Source organism: Trichosurus vulpecula, chromosome 5 (assembly GCF_011100635.1).
Source record: "Trichosurus vulpecula isolate mTriVul1 chromosome 5, mTriVul1.pri, whole genome shotgun sequence".
NCBI lineage: Eukaryota > Metazoa > Chordata > Mammalia > Diprotodontia > Phalangeridae > Trichosurus > Trichosurus vulpecula.
Genome location: NC_050577.1, coordinates 108237662 through 108259096, shown reverse-complemented (window position 1 = coordinate 108259096; position 21435 = coordinate 108237662). Strand labels below are relative to the sequence as shown.

Sequence of the window (21435 nt, the reverse complement as noted above, 5' to 3'; positions counted from 1 at the left end):
TTGGGGATGCATCCACTGCACAAATTCAGGATGGCTCATGGATGCTAGATCACCACTTGTCAGAATCAAGCTTTGAGCAGAAAATCAATGGAATAGGGATCCTTCTCCGTGACATGCAATGTGCCAAGTGCCTTACAAATGTTATCTCATCAGAGGTTAGATTAGATGGCCACAAGGGGTCTTTCCAGTTCTGCAGTTCTAATTCCATTATTCTATGACAGCCATAAATTCATGGCTATCAACCCCTAGACTGCTTTCTGGGGCCACACTGAATTTTCTCTTGTTCAAACCAAAGCTATGGAAGTCTACTACCAAATTCTTATTTCAGACACTCTCAATTCCCTGAAAAGTAAGATAATAGACACATACAAGAGACACCTCTTTCCTTCTGGGCCCCTACTTGCCCCAGATGGGTTTTAGACTGTGGGAACTCCCTTGAGCCCCACCTTGAATCTTCCCACTAGATCTGGCTTTTCATACCCAAATAGCCTACCCTAGCCTTCCATAATCTGGTTACCTCCAGATGGCCTTCTGGCTGTTTCCCACCCTTGATCATATCAAAATAGCTATACCCAAGTCTGTTACCCTAGCCCAGTGGTCCGTCAACTCCTGGTAGTCTTCAGCTATTTCCCACCTTGGAGTCTGACCTTACCCCAGTCACCCCAGTTCTCCCTAAACCCCTCCTCCCATCATTCTGTAATATCAATGAAGGTGGGACTTTCTTACTGTTTTAAAATTATTAAGTGTCTTTGATTGAGCCTTACTAGGTGCAAAGCCCCAGGCCCAAACCCCTATCTACTAGGTGCTTCAATGTATGTGGGCGTGAAGCCCTCAGTGTCCTAAGGGGAAAAGCTAAGACCAGAGACAATAGTAGGAGCCTAAGTTCTGGTCACTCAGATGACTTTTGATGACATCCAAAGACTGTATAAAAAGCTAGAACAGAGCTATTTGTGAGGGTTCTCACTCTTGGAGGCGAGTTGAAGTGGAGACTCTGGGCAGCTGTAGTTAAGAGCCCTCTATCTTGTAAACCCGGATGTTTGGACTTTGTTAAATTCTGGTAACTATGCATTGAGATTTGAATCAGACAAGGTCCGTCTGTTGATGTTTGAAATTTGTATTTGCTCTGAAGTTCAGGGTGCTGGGTTTTTCCCTGAACTAAGTGAATGATATTTTTATGCTGGATTAAAGTAAGACTGTTAACCCCTTAACATTGCTTTCCTCAGTAAAGCACATCTAAAGAACTTGTGTTGGCAGCTTTCTGTGTGCTGGTTGTTGGTGAGTCTTACACCCCTTCAGCAACTGCTAGCTGAATTGTTACAAAACACTCTAGACTACTCCACCACCCTAGATCCCGCCCACAGTCTTTCTGCATATAAACTCCATCTTGCCTCCAGAAGGAGCTCAGATTCAATCTAGCTCAGTTCAGATTAATCTGGCCAGATAGCATTAGCATCACAAAAGCTCTGGCTCCCAAAGAGTCTATTCAATATAGCAAATCTTTAATAAACTGTTTTTCCTTGGCTGAGAAGGCTTGAGTCAAATTCATTTGAGCAGGACCCCCAAAATGTCGGTCTCGAGCACCCCTCAACCCCCAAACCTCAACACCCTTGCTTGCTTCTGTATATGACCAATCATTGAGTAAACAGTAAAGTGCTTACGCATCAGAAGACTAGAAACACCTGGAGGGGGAGGAACTACCCTTTTCACACACTTAAGTTTCCCATATACAGAACCACTGCAGAGAACAATCAGATTATTTTACTAGGGCTAAGCAATCTAACAACCGTGTCAAACTAAAATCTACATAAATCTTAAAAGTAAACTACATTTGCTATAATTCTAGAGTTTAACCAAGCAGCAAATTCTAAGGACAAAAACAAAAACAAAAAAAAAAGGAAAAAGCTCAGCAGGTAGGGGAGGCAAAAGAAGTAAAAGAGATTAAGACCTAGTTACAAGTACACCTGCATAAGGAACCAAATTATCAGCTGCTGCTCAGATGAGTGGATAGTTTGAAGGTCCTAGAATCAGGACACCTGGGATCCAGTCCTGCCTCTGACATAACAAAGGGGAAGGCAGAGAGACCCTAGGTAACTCACTTAACCTTGAACTACCCCAGGCAAGCTGCTAAGACTCTAAATTGCGGAGAAGTTTGAGATCTGCCTTGGTAAGAGGGAGTTTTCTTATTCAGAAGAAGCTTTGAGCACTAACTGAAATCACAGATGCAGACCAAAAACAAAACCAAAAAAAAAAAAAAAACAACACCCATCAAAAAACCAACCTACTAAGATCTCAGTCAGAAAACAGTTAAATCTTTACTGATGTCTCACACAAAGTGCAACAACAGATGGAAGGAGTTTCGTTTCCACCGGGTTAAAAGCACTCCTCCTCCTCCTCCTCCCCCCACCCCCACCCCCCCCAGCTTTAGCAGAATTTAAGTCAGGTGACTGGTTCTAATCAGAGCTGTGCTCGAGCCGAAACAGACTTTGGTTGGGGTAAAGGTTAGAGGCTTGTGCGCATGCTTAATGAGCTGTTTGAGGGAGGCATGACGCAGGCAGTTCAGTGGGTTGCATCTGGCCAATTTAGGGCCATGCGGGAGATTCGATCTGGGAGGCAATAAAAGCACTGGCATTTGTCTGAGTCCTTGTACTCTCCTGTACTCCGTTCAGGGGATGTACCCATTTACTCAGAACAAATAAATGTAAAATATAATTAAAATCTTCCCGGCTTTCCAACAAGTATTTAGTTTACTCCTAGACTAAGAATGTTTCTAGCACTGAGCATTGGAGACACAAAAAGAAAAAGGCCCTGCCCTCAAGAAGTGTATACTCCAATAAGGGAGACAGCATAGATATTATCTGTGTGACCCTAGACAAATCACTGGGCCTCATTTATAAAATGAGCAGACTGGACCAGTTGGTCTCTGAGGTCCCTTCCAGCTTTGGAGCTACGATTTTTGTTATTTTTCAGTGATTTCAGTAATATCCACCTGTATGTAACCCCATTTGGGGTTTTCTTGGCAAAGATACTGGAGTGGTTTGCCATTTCCTTCTCCAGCTCATTTTACAGGTGAGGAAACAGGATTAAGGGACTTGACCAGGGTTACACAGCCAGTAAGTGTCTGAAGTACCGCCAACTACTTCATGGATCTATGATGCTATGATCCTATAACAGCTCCGTGCTTCAATTTCGTTGTCTGTGAAATGTGAGGTGGAGAGTTTTGGTTCCAGCTCTCAATCTATGAGCCAATGCAAGTTGGCACCTGCTTTTTTGTCTCAGTTATCTAGGGTACTGAGTGGCTAACTAAGTGATGTTCCCAGGGTGACAGAGCTACTATGCCTAAGAAGCAGAACCTGAACCCAGCTCTTCCTGGCTCCAAAACCAATTCTCTATCCAATTGCCATGCTGCTTCTTGGTTCTTTGGGACCACTGACAAAATGGATGAGCAATTAAACCAATTTTGAAAAGCAGCAGAAAACATACAAATCAACAAAATGAGGAATGGAAAAGGAGTCTATTCAGCTAATTCGATCCTTCAGTATGTCAAGAATCCATGATCTCATTGCTATGGGCACTCCGGGAACCAATGAAGACCACAACCCTTACCAGACTTTAGGAAAAGGTTTTCCTCAGCAGCTGTGGGTCAATAAAATTCAGCATCTAGTGGTCAACCCTCTGGTGATAAGCCTCTCTAAACTGTCTTTTAAAAATGGCAAAGGTGCATGCAAATCTCTCCTGGAAGCCTTTCCAGCTGTTTAGGATTTGTCAGAGTTTTTGCTAGGCTTTGCTATGGTCCCCAGAAGAGAACAGAGATTTTAAAACTAAGTCCGACAACAGTCTCAGCTACATGGCAAGAAATGTGCTAACTGGGGCAGCTAGGTGGCACAGTGAGTAGAGCGCCAGCCCTGGAGTCAGGAGGACCTGAGTTCAAATTTGGCCTCAGACACTTGACACACTTACTAGCTGTGTGACCTTGGGCAAGTCACTTAACCCCAATTGCCCTGCCTTCCCTCCTCCAAAAAAAAAAAAAAAGAAATGTGATTAACTAAGTGGAGATGAAACCCAAACTTAACAAAGTGATGCAGGAAGACTAGTAAGAAACAGGAAAAGCTAATAAATTACTGCCCCTCATCCTCAAGCACTTTTACCCTGGAGAATTTTTCCAACTTTAAAAAAACCTGATCTTTCCTAAACTGTTATAAAATACAGAAAAGAACTATATGTTACCCAATTTAGTATAGAAAACAATTAGTTTTAAAACCCGCTACCTAATACGGACACAAAAAAAAAAAAAATTCTACTAATTCTACTTAGTTTTAACATACAGATTTACCACACAGAATTATATGCTTCGACCAACTACAGTTGGTACCTCAGAATGGACGGCAAAACTACCAACAGAATTCATCATATTGAAAAGAAAAACAGTAAAAATAATATAATTATCTCCCAGAAAGATTTCTCAGAAGGCATTTAATAAAATTAATATCTATTTTATCAAAACTATTAAAATTTATGTACAAAAGGTTTTATTTTCATACATTAGTTGGTTTATAGAACTTGGGAAAGAGTTGCACAGGATGAAAAGGCATGGATAGCTCAGAGGGAATATCTGCCCCAGCAAGATCAAAGATGCATGGCAGTACTGTCTAATAATAAGCCACTTAAAGGACACTTAACAGGCCTGCAAAGTGCTTTACAGAAACACTGTTTTTACACTTCAAGTCCCAGCTAAAAATCCCACCTTCTACAAGAAGCCTCTCCTGATCCACTTTAAGGCTAAGGCCTTTCCTCTGTTCATTATCTCTTGCTTTTACATAGCTGTTTACATGATGTCTCTGCTGTTCCATCTCGGCCTCAGGAGGATCCTGAAGGCACAGGTTTGGAGTGGGGCGTGACCTTAGGTATGCTGTCATTTTGGACATAAGGCCCAGGGGAGTTTCAGTCACTTGCTACAGGTCAAACCAAGCATCTGAGGCAGCATTTGAACATGGGTTCACTGAAGCTCAGGGTACATTTCCCACTGTACTATACTGCCTCTCACCCATTACTAGCTGTGTGTGAACTTGGACAAGATACAGCCTCTCTTAGACTCAGATTCCTTATCTACAGAATGAAGAGAATTTTCCCTGCCTTGTTTATCTTCGCAAGGCACCTCCAAAACTTAGTGAGAGGTCATGAGCAAGTCAATTAAATTCTCTCATCTTTAGATTTTTCATCCATAAAATGAGGATAGATAAATACCAGCATAACCTGTTGCAGTGGATACAGTGCCAGGCCTGGAATCAAGAAGACTCCTCTTCCTGAGTTCAAATCTGGCCTCAGCCACTTACTAGCCGTGTGACCCTGGGCAAGTCACTTAACCCTGTTGGCCTCAATTTCCTCATCTGTAAAATGAGCTGGAGAAGGACATGGCAAACCACTCCAGTGTCTTTGCCAAGAAACACCCAAATGGGATTCACAAAGAGTCAGACATGACTGAAACAACAAGAAAAACCCATTCACAAGGTTATCATGAGACTCAAATTAGATCATACATGCTAAATATTTTGCAAACCTTGAAGTCAGTAATCTTTTGCATTAAGCACTAGGGTTACAAACAAAGTCAAAAGACAGTCTGTCAACAAGCAGTTCACAGCTTAATGGGGGAAACAATATGTAAACCACTACGTACAAGGGAGATATATGTATAAGATATACTGAGGATAATCAATGGAGAAAAGGCCTTACTTAGCATGAAGGGCAATCAGGAGAGGCTTCCTGTAGAAGGTGGGATTTTAGCAGGCCCTTAAAATGTAAAAATATTTGGAAAGGTTGTGGGGAAGGACTAGGTTATGAGAGGCTTTAAACACCATATATTTGATCCTGAAGGTGACAGGGAGCCACTGGAGTTTACTGAGTATGGGGGCAACATGGTCAGACCTTTATTTTATTTAGGAAGATTCCTTTGGCAACTGAGTGGCTGACATATATAATAATACTACATAAATGTCAGTTATTAATAGTGAAACCATAGTATCCTACATAACACAAGTTCTTTCGGTCATATAACTAGAAAATATAATTTTAAAGATTTGAAAATACAGAAAATTATTGTCAAAAAATAGAAACAAAAAACAAAGACTGCTCCAGACATGAGATTTGTTTTTTAAAAATTATAAAACTCAGAAAACCGGGAAAGAATTTTTACAACTAGTGTCTCTGTTAAAGGCCTTATTTCTAAAATATATAGAGAATTGAGTCAAATTTACAAGAATACAAGTCATTCCCCAACTGATAAATGGTCAAAGGATATGAACAGGCAATTTTCAGAGGAAGAAATTAAAGCTATCTACAGACATCTGAAAAAAATGCTCTAAATCACGATTGATTAGAGAGATGCAAATCAAAACAACTCTGAGGGTAACACTCTACACCTATCAGATTGGCTAACATGACAAAACAGGAAAATGATAAATGTTGGAGAAGATGTGGGAAAGTTGGAACACATAATTCATTATTAGTGGAGCTGTGAGCTGATCCAACCATTCTGGAGAGCAATTTGGAACTATGCCCAAAGACTATAAAAATGTGCACACCCTTTGACCCAGCAACACTGCCTCTAGGGTGGTATCCCAAAGATTTCATAAAAATGGGAAAAGGACCCACATGTACAAAAATATTTTTAGCAGCTCTTTTGTGGTGGCCAAGAACTGGAAAGTGAGGGGATGCCCATCAATTAGGGAATGGCTGAACAAGTTGTGGTATATGAATGTAATGGAATACTATTGTGCTATAAGAAATGATGAACAGGCAGACTTCAGAAAAATCTGGAAAGACTTATATGAACTGATGCTGAGTGCAGTGAGCAGAACCAGGAGAACACTGTACGTATACAGCAACAGCCACAGTGTGTGATGACTGATTTTGATAGACTTAGCCCTTCTCAGCAACGCAAGGACCTAAAACAATTCCAAAGGACTCATGATGGAAAATGCTATCCACATCCAAAGAAAGAACTATAGAGTCTGAAGGCAGAGTGAAGCAGACTATTTTCTTTCTTTGTTTTGTTTTGTTTTCTTTCTCATGCTTTCTCCCATTTGTTATAATTCTTCTATACAACATGACTAACATGAAAATATGTCTAACAGGAATGTATATGTAGAGCCTATATCAGACTGTAGGCCCTCTTGGGGAGGGAGGGAGAAGGGAGAGAAAATTTAAAATTTATGGAAGTGAATGTTGAAAACTAAAAATAAATAAACTAATAAAAAAAACCAAAAAACCCAACAACTATAAAACCCTAACAAAAGAGACAAACAGAAAAAAATGGAGAGCTTTACTTTGGTGTCTTTACTTAAAGATGGCAGTATTTGCTAAGTTAATACATACATCTAATAAAATGCTATTTAAAATTACCTTAGGATAGCTTATAGAACTTGACAAACTGACAGTGAGTGAAATTCATCTGGAAGAATAGGCAAGAATACTAAAGAATAGTTTTTAAGATAATATTAATGATGGTGTAAATTTGCCCTACAAACTACAAAGCAAAGAAAAGAGCCAGTTTTTGAAAACCATTAAGTATTGGGTTAAACACTGTTATAAAAACTGAATATTAGGAACTGTCTTTCAGGGCCAGTTTATTGGCCATACGTACACAACTTATTCCTTTGTGGTCACTACAGGTATTTATGCGTATATATGCACAGTGGGGTTATGTGTATACATGCACAGAGGGGTAATGTGTGTAAAACATATGGTCAGGTTGAATCATCAGCCTTCTGTACTTAAGAGATTCGCCATGTGCCTTACTAAAGAAGCAGCCATATGTGGACTGGTACAAGTCTATAATCCCAGCTAGTACTGAGGCTGAGGCTGGTCCATCTCTGAGCTTGGGAGTTCTGAGATGCAACAGGACTAAGCCAACTGGGTGTCTGCACCAAGTCTAAATACCAATATGGTGAGAGCCTAGGAGTAGGACTCACCAGACAGGCTTCAGAGGGGAGAACCAGCCCAAATCTGAAACAGACCAGGTGAAAGCTTCTACACTGATCAGTAAAGGGACTGGGCCTGTGAGCAGCCTGCAGGGTAGAGAGACACAGTTTCCCTTCCCTCCAAAAGTGTCATGTAGGAATGCTACATGCCCCAACACGGAGGCAGACTCACTTGTACCTCCTGAAAGGGCTACATATATATGTATGTATATAAATATACATACCAAAGGAGAGTTGGATGGAAAAATATTGGCAGCACCCTTATAACATCTCCTGGATGAATTTCATACAAGGAACCTCGAAAGAAGTAAGTATTCAAAATAATGAGCTACAGGCTCTGAGAGCAATTCCAAAAGATGAGTATTATGTATTACACATAATATGTAATATGTAATAATATATTAATATGTGTTGTGTATAATGCATGTGTATACACACAATACACACATCGCATATGTTACACATAGCTATATGACAGCATATGTGTATATACATATATAAAACTTATATAAATAAGCTTTCTGTACTTTGAGATATGAATTGTGCTTTACTAGTAAAATGAGTGGGCAAGTCTCTTAATCTCTCACTGTTCAAAGGCAAATCCCTAAAACTATAAATGACAGACAAGTTGCTGACCTAAACCTGGGGACTCAGGAGAGCTTCCACACTGGGAGTTTCCTACATACTGATCCAGACAAAAACATATATCCTATTGAATCCTGTAATAACAATGCTGCTAGCAGCTGCTGTGGAGGTGTAAGGCCAATAACACCAGCACACAGGAGGGCTGCTAGCACAGGATCTTTGATCCGCTTTTCTAAGGAAAGCAACTTTAAGGGGTTTACAATCCCACTTTAATTAAACATACATATATCATTCACTTGGTTCAGGGGAAAAAGCCAGCACCCTGAACTTCAGAGAAAACACAAACAGAAATTACAAGCAGAAATTATATAAACAGAGCAAATAACACAAATAAGCGAGCAGACAGGGCTTCTGTCTGTCCATATCAATAGAAAGAGAAAGCACCAACACCTGGGTCTTCAAAGCCAGGCGGCTCCTTAACAGCTACCCAGAATCTCATCTGGCCAAATCACAGGAACACTCCTCCAATGAGTGAGCCCCCAAAGCAAAATGCTAACCTCAGAGTGTATATACGCTTCTTCAAGGTCAGAGGGCATCACAACCATGTGACTCAAACTCACGTGACTTAGGCTTTCTTGTGACCCAAGCAGGTCATCAAAGACTCTTCATTTACTCACAGACTCTTGACTGAAACAAAGGCAAGACTCAATCAAAGGCACTTGATTGTCTCAGAGCTGAGAAGCACTCCAGAAGAAAAAACAGGAAAAGTCCCACCCTCCTTGCCACCACAAATCCACATATAATATATTCAATACAAACCCACTGTTTTGGGTGGATAGGATGTTGATAACAGATGGCAAAGCAAAACTGCTCAATATCTGTTTTCTTTCTAGTTTTTCTGACAAGAAAATGATCTTTAGACTTGAAATGGGTGCACAAAAACCACTAACAAAGGGTACTGATACCCAACAGGCTGGGCTTGGCTCAGGCCAGTCCCCTGGTAGATGAGGTTTGATAGTGGAACAGAATGAGACACTTTGAGATCATTCAACAGTGAACAAAAGGACTTGGCCATAGCAGGTTAAGGCCATTCCACAAGGATAGCCGTGGAGGACCCTCCCAATTGATTTAGTGAAGGGAAGCTCCTAGCCTGAGCTGTCCATCCTTTACCAAGCACTAGGCTTCGAAAGGCACAAAGAGGCTGCTTTGTATTCAAATGAGCAGCAAGTAATGTCAACAACCTTTTGTCCCCTCAGCCACTCAGGTCAGGAGGATGGTTTCACCACCTTTTAAGGAAAAACCAACTTAATTTGCAAACAGGGTAGGAGCTAGAATATTGCTTCCACCCCATCAAGGTAAATAAGGAAAAAAGAAAGTACCCAGTGGCCTTTTATGACTTCAGGTCACCGCACTCTGATGAACTATATCCTCCGGTATTCAAAGAACTGGCAGATGCCGTTGCCCAGCAGTGATCTTTTTAAAAGACCATGGACAATGGGAAACAAACGTACTGTAGGGCTGGAGAAGGGTAAATGTTGCTCTGCAAACTAGAGGCTGGTGCATTTGGCTCTGATTCCTAGTAAAATTCCCAAATGTATCATTAAATAAATGGTTAGTGAGTATGTAGAAAAGGAAGCCATGATCACCAAGACCCAGCAACAGCTCATCACTAAGTGATTATGCTCTAGTATTAGGATAACCATCAGCAAAGTGGAGACAAAATTATCCATCTTCTCGCAAAGTGGAGACAAAATTATCCATCTTTGCCAAGAAGATGGTATACTTAAGAGACCCTGGAGAATCGGTGAAGGAATTAAGAGAATAGCTTCAGTGAAATATCTAGATACAAAATATATGCACAAAGTCATTAGCAGTTTTGTACAGAATTAACAAAAAGCAGCAAGAAATAATAAGGAACTTCAATCCCAAATAACTACAAAATGTACAAAGTCCCTGGGAGTCAAAACTACTTATGACACAAAATGTGTATCTGTACAATTATAGCACACTTTTAAAAGAAATACTTAATCAGAGATTCAATGAGTTTCTCATACCATGCCAATATGATAAAATTAATTTATAGATTTTGAACCATATCAATCAAATTAACAAGGGGATATTTTGTAGAACTAGACAAAACACAAATTACCTAAAATCTCAAGAGAAAAATGGGAAAAAGTAGAAATTAGAGACACATAACATTACCAGGCCTCAAACTATTTTTTATAAAGAAATTAATCATCAAATATTAATTAAAAATAGAAAAGCAAATGAGTGAGATAGACTAGATAAACAAGAAACAGAACCAATAGAAAACAGTGGCCTAGTGTTTGATAAATCCCAAAACATAAATTATTGGGAAAAGAACTCCACATTTGACAAACTGCTGGGAGAACTGGTAAACAGTTTGTGAGAAATTAGTTTTACATCAGCAGCTTAGACCACTATTAACCACAATAAACCCTAATAAATAGTCTAAGTAGGGTAATCGGTTTCTGAACAATCAATTCCCTCAATTAGGGGCTGATAATGAGGTATTAAATTAACTAAAGATGCAACCCCCATTGTCCCTTTTTGAAGTATGAACAAATTTCTACTTAATTGAAATGGAAAGTCTAACACCAGGAGCAGGGTGTTAACTAGCCACATCCCTAATCATTAATCATCCCTAATAACTAATCTCTATGTCCTACAAAGATGTCTCTAGTCTCCCACAGGATTTGTACTTGGCACAAATGTATTTGGTGGAGTTGTGGATTAGTCCACCATTCTGGGAAAGAATTTGAAATTGAAATGTGCATACTCTGTTAACCAGCTATACATACTATTACTAAGCCTAGGCCCCAAAATAAAGAAAGAAGAAAAAGAGATGTGTGTGTACATATATACATATACAAACATATGTAATCTATACATACATACACACTCACAACACAAAGATTTAAAGCAGTTCTTTTTGTGGTAGCCAAAAATTAGAAACTAAAGATGTATCCTCCTATGAAGGAATGGTCAAACAAACTGTGGCATACAGATGAAATGGAGTATTATTGTGCTTTAAGAAGTGATGAAAGGAACAGTTTCAAAGGAAATGATACAGAAAATAAACAGAATAGAATCAGAATCATTTCTACAATTAACATTATAAAGGAAAACTACTATGAAAGATCTTAGAGCTCTGATCAACGGCAATGATAAACCACAAGTCTAAAAAATGAAGAACAAACACACCGATCCTGTTCTGACAGAGAGAGGACAACCTTAAAATTAAGGGAAAAAAATGTACATTTTCGATATGGCCAATGTAGGCCTTTGTTTTTACTGGACTATGCAGCTACATATTGAGGGTTTTATTTTTCTAATTGCTCAAAGGAGAAGCAAGAGGGAGTAGGAGGGACAAACAGATTTTTAAAAATTCAATGATATTCTTATCAATGACTTAGATAAATGAATAGAGACCAAGTTTATCAAATTTGCAGATTACACAAAAGTGGGAGGAATATCTAGTACACTAAGTATAGGATTAAAAACGATCTTGAAGGGCTAATAGATACCAGCTAGAATTAGATGAAATTTTATGAGGAAAAATGTAAAATGTAAACTCTTACCCCTGGGTTCAAAAAACTGAACTCACAAGCATAAGACAGAAGAGGTATATAAGCTCAGTAGCTTATCTGAAAAAGATTTGAGTGTATACATATATTACACACACACACACACAATATGGGGCAAAACTGTGATAGAGCAGCAAAGAAAGCTAATACAATTTTGGGCTACCCCGAAAGAGACATATTGCACAGGAATAGGATGGAATAATCCTCCAACATGGTCGGGTCTCGAATGTTCCCTGTACAGTGCTCAGTTCTGGGGGATGTATTTTGGAAAGGTACTGGAAAGCTGGAAGGTTTTTGGAGGAGCACAACCAGCAAGGTGGAGGTCCTTTAGCTTATGCCACACAAGGATTATTTAAAGGAACTGAGGATGCTTAGTCTAGAGAAGACAAGGTGTTAGGATGACCTTCTTTGAGTATTTCAAAGGTTCTCACATGGAACATGATGATAAAGACAAAAAGAATAATGAGGAAGAAAAAGAAGATGAGGAGATTGTGAGTCCATTAAGGGCAGAGACTGTCTTTTGTTGTTTTTGTTTTTGTTTTTTGTTTCCCTAATGCTTTGCACATAGTAGGGACTTAATGTTTATTAAGTGACTAATAATAATAGCTAGCATTTTAAAAGCATCTACTTTGTGAGCCGGACCAAGAGAACATTAAACATGGTAACAATAAAGCACAATGATTAACTGTCAATGACTTAGTTAATTCCCAGCAATACAAAGATCCCAGACAATTCTGAAGGACCTAAGGATGAAAAATGCTATGCGCCTCCAGATAAAGAACTGATGAAGTCTGAATGCAGATCGAAGCACACTATCTTTCACTTTTTTTCATGTTTTTTTTTCTTTTGGACTATGTATTCTTTCACAACATGACTAATGTGGAAATATGTTTTGCATGATTGCACATATATAACCTATATGACTAGTTTACTGTCTTTGAGGGAAGAAGAGAGGGGGGAGAAAATCTGGAACACAAAATTTCTTTAAAATGAACGTTAAAAATTGTCTTTAGAGGTAATTGCAAAATTGCTAAAATTGCTTAAAAAAAAAGAGAGAGAAATTAATGCTAGCCTTAAAAAAAAAAAAGCACCTACTTTATGCCAAACTGTGCAAAACACTTTACACATATTTTATCTCATTTGATCCTCACAACAACCCTGGAAAGTAAGTACCATTGTTATCCCCATTTTACACTTAAAGAAACTGAGGCAAACGGGCTAAGTGGCTGGATTTAACTCAGGTTTTCCTGACTCCAAGCCCAGCACTCTATCTAGTGGGCTAAGATGGATTAGACAGGTTTTGCTTGGTGCCAGGGAGAAGTAGGAGCAATGAATAAAAACCGTAAAGAGGCAACAAGAAAATCTTCTTAACTATTAAAGCAATCTAAAACAGAATGGCCTGCCTGTCTTAAGATAGTGTAGGTTTGCTTTACCAGAGGTCTTCAAGCAAAGGGAGGGTGGCCACTTATTCAATATGACATAGAACTAAACTGAAATATTAAAAAATATGTATTCACATTTATAAGAGCACCAATCCACTGAAGCATACATAGACGTGTTTATATAGAGAGACATGTTGTGGACATATACAACCCACCCAACGGTCTATTCCCTCCACTGGTGGCCTCCTCCAGGTCACTTGGACTTCCTGAGACCGTGACCTGAGTGGCTTTCTCCACTCCCCGTTTGGGCCATGTTGTCCTGATTGGTACATAACCCAGTGTAAACACACATGAGCACTCTATCTGGGTGGCCTTGGACCATGCTTCCTATCCTATGCAATCATCCATCCTGAATAGTGCCTTGCCATTGGCCCTGCCAACACTTATTCTAGAAACAGTAATCAAATCAATACTGCCCCAGTGGCTACACATTCATTATCCCTGTGGCTTCTCAAACCAAACTATCCTTCCCATAACATCCCTGCACACGCTGTTTACCCCACTAGAATGCAAGCTCCTGGAGGCCAGAGGCTGTCTTGTATCGGATTTATATGCCCAGCATGGAGGGCAGGGCTTGGCAAGTTGTAAGTGATTATCATGCATCCATTCATCATGTAAATGCTGTTTTCAAACACAGACTGCCACAAGTAAGACATTTTTGTGGAGGGTTCTCAGTCTTTCCATGCCGGACCTAAGTGAAAATACAGCAGAAACCAGAAGAACCAAGCTAAAAAACAAAATCTTTTTGGGTTTGTTTGTTTGTTTTTCTTTTTGGCAAGGCAATTGGAGTTAAGTGCTTGCCCAAGGTCACACAGCTAGTATGTGTGTCAAGTGTCTGAGGACTGATTTGAACTCAGGTCTTCCTGACTCCAGGGCCAGTGCTCTACTCACTGCGCCACCTAGCTGCCACCCCCCTCCCCAAAAATCTTACTAGCCCCTATAACACCTGCCTCAATCCTTGCAGTGGCATGGTTGTCCTAATAGCCAAGAAAGATGTCTGAGCCTTCTCAAACACTGGCCCATTAATCAACAACACAGAGATTTTTTTCTGCAGAGAATTATTGGTCTCACCAAATGAAGGCATCAATGGACAAGAACTTTGGCCAAGTAAGGACAGCTTGCAAACTGCTACGATGCCAAAGTCATTTTTATTAAGGTTGGGTTTTCTTTTTATTTCCTGACAACTTTGGGGGCTTTAAGGAAGTGGACAGTTATTTACCATCTAATGATTTTTTTCTCTGCCCATTCCTAAAGGGACATTTGAACAAGGGGGCCAATGTGGTATGTGAGAAAGAACAGTGTCATGGAGTTTTGCCTCTGACTCACTTTATAACTGAGGATGCTACTTCATCTCTCTAGGCCCGTTTCCTCATTTGTAAAATGAGGGAACTGAACTAAACAATCTCTAAGGTCTTTATAATTTCCAATTCTAAAAGTCTGTGATTTACAATTCTTTATGACTTTCTTATTTTGCATAATTAATTCCATAGTTTTCTCTCTCTCCAACCCTTTCCCTCTATGCTGTGTGTATAAACACATACACAAGCGACCATTATCAACAAATAGAACAGAAGCAAAAGAAATACACACAATAACAATCCTTTTGTCAAAGTTGTGAATTTTCCTATTGATTAGAGAAATGCAAATTAAAACAACTCTGAGATACCACCTCACAGCTATCAGATTGGCTAATATGACAAAAAAGGAAAATGACAAATGGCGGAAAAGATGGGGGAAAACTGGAACGCTAATGCAACAATGATGGAGTTGTGAACTGATCCAACCATCATGGAGAACAACTTGGAACTATACCCAAAGGGCTACAAAACTGTGTATACTCTTTGATCCAACAACAGCACTAGTAGGTCTATATCCCAAAGAGGTCGTAAAAATGGGAAAGGAACCCACATGTACAAAACTATTCATAGCAGCTCTCTGTGTGGGCGCCAAGGATTGGAAATTGAGGGGATGCCCATCAATTGGGGAATGGCTGAACAAGTTGTGGTATATGAATGTAACGGAATACTATTGTTCTATAAGAAATGGTAAGCAAGCAGATTTCAGAAAAACCTGGAAAAACGTCATGACGTGAACGGAGGCTGAGTAAAGTTGAGCAGAACCAGGAAAACACTGTACGCAGTAACAGCCACATTGCGCCATGACTAGCTTTGATGGACTTAGCTCTTCTCAGCAAGACAATTGGAAAAGATTCATGATGGAAAATGCTATCCACATACAGAGAAAGAACTATGGAGGCTGAATGCACATCGAAGCATACTATTTTCCCTCTTTCGTGGTTTTTCCCTTTGTGTGAAACAGAGGGGAGAAGTTTTGTTTCCACAGGATTACAAGCATTTCCCCTTCTATCTGGCCCTACAAGAAAGTAAGAGGGAAGGGGATAAGAGGTGGTGGGGTGGTGGTGGTAGAAAGGAGGGCAGACTGGGGAAAGGGTTAATCAGAATGCATGCCATCCTGGGGTGGGGGGGAGGGCAGCGATGGGGAGAAAATTTGTAACTCAAAATCTTGTGGAAATGAATATTGAAAACTAAAAATAAATAATCTAAAAAAAAAAGCATTCCCGCCCACTCTCCAGCTTCACCAGAATGTAAGTCAGGTGACTGGTTCTAATCAGAGCTGTGATCTAGCAGAACCAGACTTCTGATTGGTGAAAGGTTAAAGGCTTGTGGGCATGCTTAATGAGCTGTTTGAGGGAGGCACGATTGCAGGCAGTTCAGGGAGCTGCATCTGCCCAATGAAGAGCCAGGTGGGAGATTCAAATTGGGAGTCAATAAAAAGACTGGCATTTGTCTGTCCTTGTATTCGCCTGTACTCAGTTCAGGGGACGTACCCATTTATTCAGAAAGAATAAATGTAAAATATAATTAAAACCTTTCTAGCTTTCCAACGAGTATTGTTTATTCCTAGACTAAGTATGTTTCTAATACCTTTTGTTCTGATTCTTCTTTCACAACAAAACTAATGTGGAAACACATTTAATATGATTGTACATGTATTGCCTGTATCAGATTGCACGCCATCTTGGGGAGGGGGAAAAAATTTGGAACTTAAAATCTTACAAAAGTGAACGTTGAAAACTAAAAATATATAAATAAAAACGAACAACAACAAAAAAAAAAACCCCAAAGTTGTGGATTTTCTCCCAACAGAAACATGAGGAAAGAGCGTATTTCTGCAAGGCCCTTTTTTCTTCTATGACTAAGAAAATGCAGGTCAGAGGTCTGTGTCATCATCATAATCAAATGACATTCACTGAAAATTTACTAGGCAGAAGAAATTATACAACTGTCACTGCCCTCAAAGAACTTACTATCTATCTAGGTGAAAGATGAGACAGGGACAGAAGCACATAAAACACCATAAACGGACATAGGTTAAATGCCAGATGAAATGCAGCAGTTCAGGAGGAGGAATATTCCTTTAAGACTGAGAGGTGGGAAGGAAAGGGAAGGGGGAGGAGGAGAGGTAGGGAGGGGAAGGGGGAGGGGAAGGAGAAGGGAGTGGGAAGGTTAAAGTTCATCTTTAAAGGGAAGGTATGGATACAAGAAGCAGTGAGAAGGTGAGACATTCCAGGTAGAAAGGATAGTACAAAGGTTGGGAGGCAGGAATGCCCAAGGCACATTTGGGGAAAACTGTGCAAAAAAGTTTGGCCAGTATAGGTTTTGTGTACAGCAGACATGTCAAACAGGAGGCTCAGAGGCCTGAGGCCTACAACATTTCCTTTGCAGGAAGGAACTAGATTAAAACGTAATTTTATTATTTATTTTATTATTATGTAATATATTATATTACATAATACATATTATATTATATATAATGTATATATTATATAATATATTATATAATTTTATTATTTATTGAAGGAGGGAACCAGATTAAAATGTCATTTTATTAATTATTTTATTATTAATTTCATTATTTATTGCAGGAGGGAACCAGATTAAAATATAATGGTCATCTTTCAGGTTTTTGGTCAGTAAAATAAAGCTTAAATGAGCTTAGGAAAAAAAAATTTTAACAAATAAAAACAAATAAAACCTAGATAATACTAGCATGTGGTTTTCTTAGTCAATATGTAGCTGCAGGGATGGTTATGTACAGTTTAGTGGCCCCCTTTCTCTTTGAGTTTGACACCAGCGGCATACAGGATGGTCAAGGAAAAGGTTGGAGAGTCATCCTGGCTGTTATGTAGAAGGCTTTGCTTATCAGCCTATGGCAGTACCTCTGCAATGGGGAGCCATTAAAGATTTCTGAGCAGCGTGGGTGACATGTGCAAAGAACTGTTTTAGAAAGATTAACCTGTGGGCAATGAATAGAATAAATTGTAGTGAGGAGATAACTGAAGACAGGGAGACCACCAATGGTATAATTCAATGGTCCAGACTCTGAACTAGGAAAGTGGCTTCAGAAATAAATAGGACAAGATGGACCTCTATAGCGGGAATTCTTAACCCTGGGGTCCCTAAATCTACAAGGCACGAATAGGTTTTAGGCGGTCTGTGAACTTAGAGAAAAAAAAATCATATCTTTATTTTTAATACCCTTTGGTTTCTTTTGTAATTCAAACTATTTAATTTTATGCATTTAAAAATGAGAAAGGGGACCATAGTTTTTTATCAGAATGCCAAAGCGGTCCACAACACAAAAAAAACTTACCTGCTCTACTAGGAGTCGTGACCAAGTGAAAGAAAGAGAATGAGAAATAGAATAATAATCATAGCATTTGCATAGCAGTTTAAGGTTTGAAAAATTATTATATATAAGCATGAGGTTTTGGTTCCTGCTAGAATGATGATGCAAGTGACAAGAGGAGGCTAGTTTAGACAGAAAGAGGATGATATGGATTTGAGCTGTTGGTAGGATAGCAGGTGTCCCCTTTTCACTGGACAGGTAGTTGGAGACAAGGACCTGGGGCTTATCAGAAAAATTTAAGTATAAATCTGGGTGAGAAAGCCACAGAGCTGATAGTTGAAGCCCACAGGAACTCATGAGATCTCCAAAGAGGGGAAGAGCAATAAGGAGAAAGAACATCAGACACAAAAGGCTGCTTCAAGGACTAAACTTTGGAGTACCACCTAATGTAGAAGGTTAAAGGGAAAGGAGAGAGAGAGAAAGAAGGGGCTGGGGATGTAGGAGGAAAACAACATTACTGGAAGTCCAAAGAGAATTACAGCCGTGAGAAATGACAGAAGGGTTGATTTTAGAAAAACACGGAACGACTTTAATAATTAAAGAAAAATTAAATGAGCAAATCTAAGAGAATGTTGTCCACCGCAACAGCAATGTTTGAAGAGTAACTTGTGGACACATGTAATTGGAAAAAGTAAAGCAAAAAAAAAACCCTTAAAAAAAAGGAATAACTGTGAAGGACTAAGCTATTCTGACTATTATAAATATTCGAAGCAATTACAAAGGACCCATCCATGGAGGAAGATGTTATCTACCTCCAGAGAGAGAACTGATCAACAGAAGCATGAGTAGAATGGTTATTTATCTAATATGTGCATAGACTCACATATACATATATGTGTATGTCAACTGGTGGCCCTCTTCCCCGTGGTAACAAAAACAAATGAAATTTCTAAAAAGAGTATTCTCGGAGTGGCTGGTCAATCAATACTGATAACCCGAGCATACTTTCAGTAGTGATAAAAGCAAAGTTCTAGAAGTCAGTGATGACAAAAGGAAGGCAAAATACTCTGACAATGCGGGGGGGAGGGGTGCCCATAACATAAAAAGGAGCTAGTAGTTGGAGTAGAAGGGGTGGCGGCGGGGTGAAGGGCTTTGGATGATTTGTCTTTTAAAGGCAGGAGAAAGCTGAGCGTACACTTGGGCTTCGGGGGTTACGGTAACAGAACACTGAGCAGATGCGTCTGAGCGTGTTGGTTGGACCTGGAGAAGGTGCGGATCATGCGTGAGAGAGGCAGTCCCCAGCCTCGGGTTTTTCTTCTCCAATCTCTGTCTCACAAATAAACTGTCAGGGCCCACCCGGCCTCAATGCAAGGATATAGAAGGCAAAAGTTTTTAAAATACTCAAGGCAACTTGCAGCCAAGCTACACGTAAGCAGGAAGTGAAGGGCAGGAGTGTTCAAAGTCGAGTAGAGGCTGTTCTAGCGAGAGGGGGCACAGAAGCACAAGCGGGGGGGGGGGGGGGGGGTGGCGCGGACCTGAACTCCCGGGATGCGCTGGGAAAGGGAGGGGACGGAATGGAAGGAAGGAGGGAATAAAAGAAGGAGGGGATTGGGAGATAGGGGAATGGAAAGGAGGGGAGAATGAAAGGGGGAGGGGATGGAAGGGAGGGGGAGAATAGGACTGGAAGAAAAGGGGAAAGTGGAAGAGAGGTGGGGGAATAGAAAGGGGGGAGAATTGGAAAGGAGGGGGATTTGATGAGATGGAAGAATGGAAGGGAGAGGGGATAGGAAGGGGATTGGAAGAGGAGGGGGGTATGAAAGGGAGGTGGGGTAACGGAGGGGAGGGGAAAGGAGAGTGAGGGGAATGGAAGAGAAGGAGGAAAGGGAATGGAGGGGAGAAGAGATGGGGGAAGAAGGAAATAGAGGCGAGGGGAGTAAATGGGGGGAATGGAGGGAAGAAAGGAATGGCGAGTGGAATGAAGGGGAGAAGGGAACGGAGGCGGGGGATGGAGGGGAGAAGGGAATGGAGGCGGAGAGGGGATGGAGGGGGGAATGGAGGCGGGTGGGGGGGAATGGAGGGAAGAAGGGAATGGGGATGGGGGGGAAACAGAGGCGGGGGCGGGGCAGGAATGGAGGGGAGAAGGGAATGGAGGCGGGGGGAGAATGGAGGCAGGGGGGGAATAGAGGGGAGAAGCGAATAGGGATGGAGGGAGGGATGGAGGGGAGAAGGGAATGGAGGCGGAGGGGGGGATGGAGGGGAGAATGGAGGCGGGGGGGGGGATGGAGGGGAGAAGGGAATGGAGGTAGGGGGGGAAATAGAGGCGGGAGGGCGGGGCGGGAATGGAGCGCAAGGGAGTAGAAGGCAGCCGGAGGGTGGGCGAAGGGAAGGCAGAGGGCCCGCAGGTCGGGGGGGGGGGGGCCGCACTCACGTGTCCCGGCGACACCTGTCCTGCAGGTTGAGCTTGCAGAGGTGCAGAGCCTCGCAGGGGCCTCCGCACACGACGCGCCGGCACACTCGCACGCGGGTGGTCGCCAGCACCGTCGGGCCGCCGTCGCCACCCTCGTCCAGGAGCACGAAGCGATCGGAGCCGGCTTCTCTCAGCACCTCGAGGAGCTCCGCCTCGGGCAGTTCGATGAGGCCGAGGAGCTGGCGGAGCTCCATGCGGCCCCCATGGGTGCACAGGAGCCCCGTGAGGAAGCCGCACACGGCCGGGTCTGCCATGGTCCGCCCGGGCTCCGGTAGCGCAGTAGCGGACGAAGGAGAGCGGGCCGGGGACCGGACTCCGAGTCGTACTGCGAGTCAGTCCGGACTCCGAGTCGGGATTGTGGAGCGCAGGCCGAAAGAAACGAAACTTAGAGCTCCGAGGGGGCGGGCCCAGCTGGGTGCTCTGACTTTCCGGAAACGCCCCAGTCCCGGGCTGCCTGCAGGAGATTAGTTTCTGTTTGGAAAATTGTTTGGCCCGGAGCCCTCAGTTTGTCAATTCCCTCGGGAGCCTCAGAAATTACCCAAGACTTTAATTGCCTTCCGAATCAGCTGATGTCCAAGGCGAGAAATTGAAAGAGAGAGAAAGACCCTTCCGACCCCCTCCCTCCCTCCTCCAACTCCCGGCGGTTCCGCCTGGGAATAGCTCCCTCCCCGGGCTGCTTTCGTCGAGTGTCGGTGAAACTCCAGGGA

At 41.5% G+C, this 21435-nt stretch overlaps 1 protein-coding gene across 3 annotated transcripts in view; it reads right to left on the bottom strand.

Moving 5' to 3' along the window:
* The window catches only part of ZC3HAV1 (zinc finger CCCH-type containing, antiviral 1), a 97969-nt gene extending 76854 nt beyond the window's left edge, over positions 1-21115 (bottom strand). For 2 of the 3 annotated variants that reach the window (XM_036758865.1, XM_036758867.1), the window contains exon 1: positions 20690-21085. In XM_036758865.1, the coding sequence (XP_036614760.1) occupies positions 20690-20982 (293 nt within the window). In that variant the 5' untranslated portion in view covers positions 20983-21085. Of the gene's footprint in view, positions 1-20689 lie in introns of all 3 variants that reach the window. The other variant, XM_036758866.1, reaches the window with a different exon arrangement.
* Positions 21116-21435: the final 320 nt, after the last annotated feature.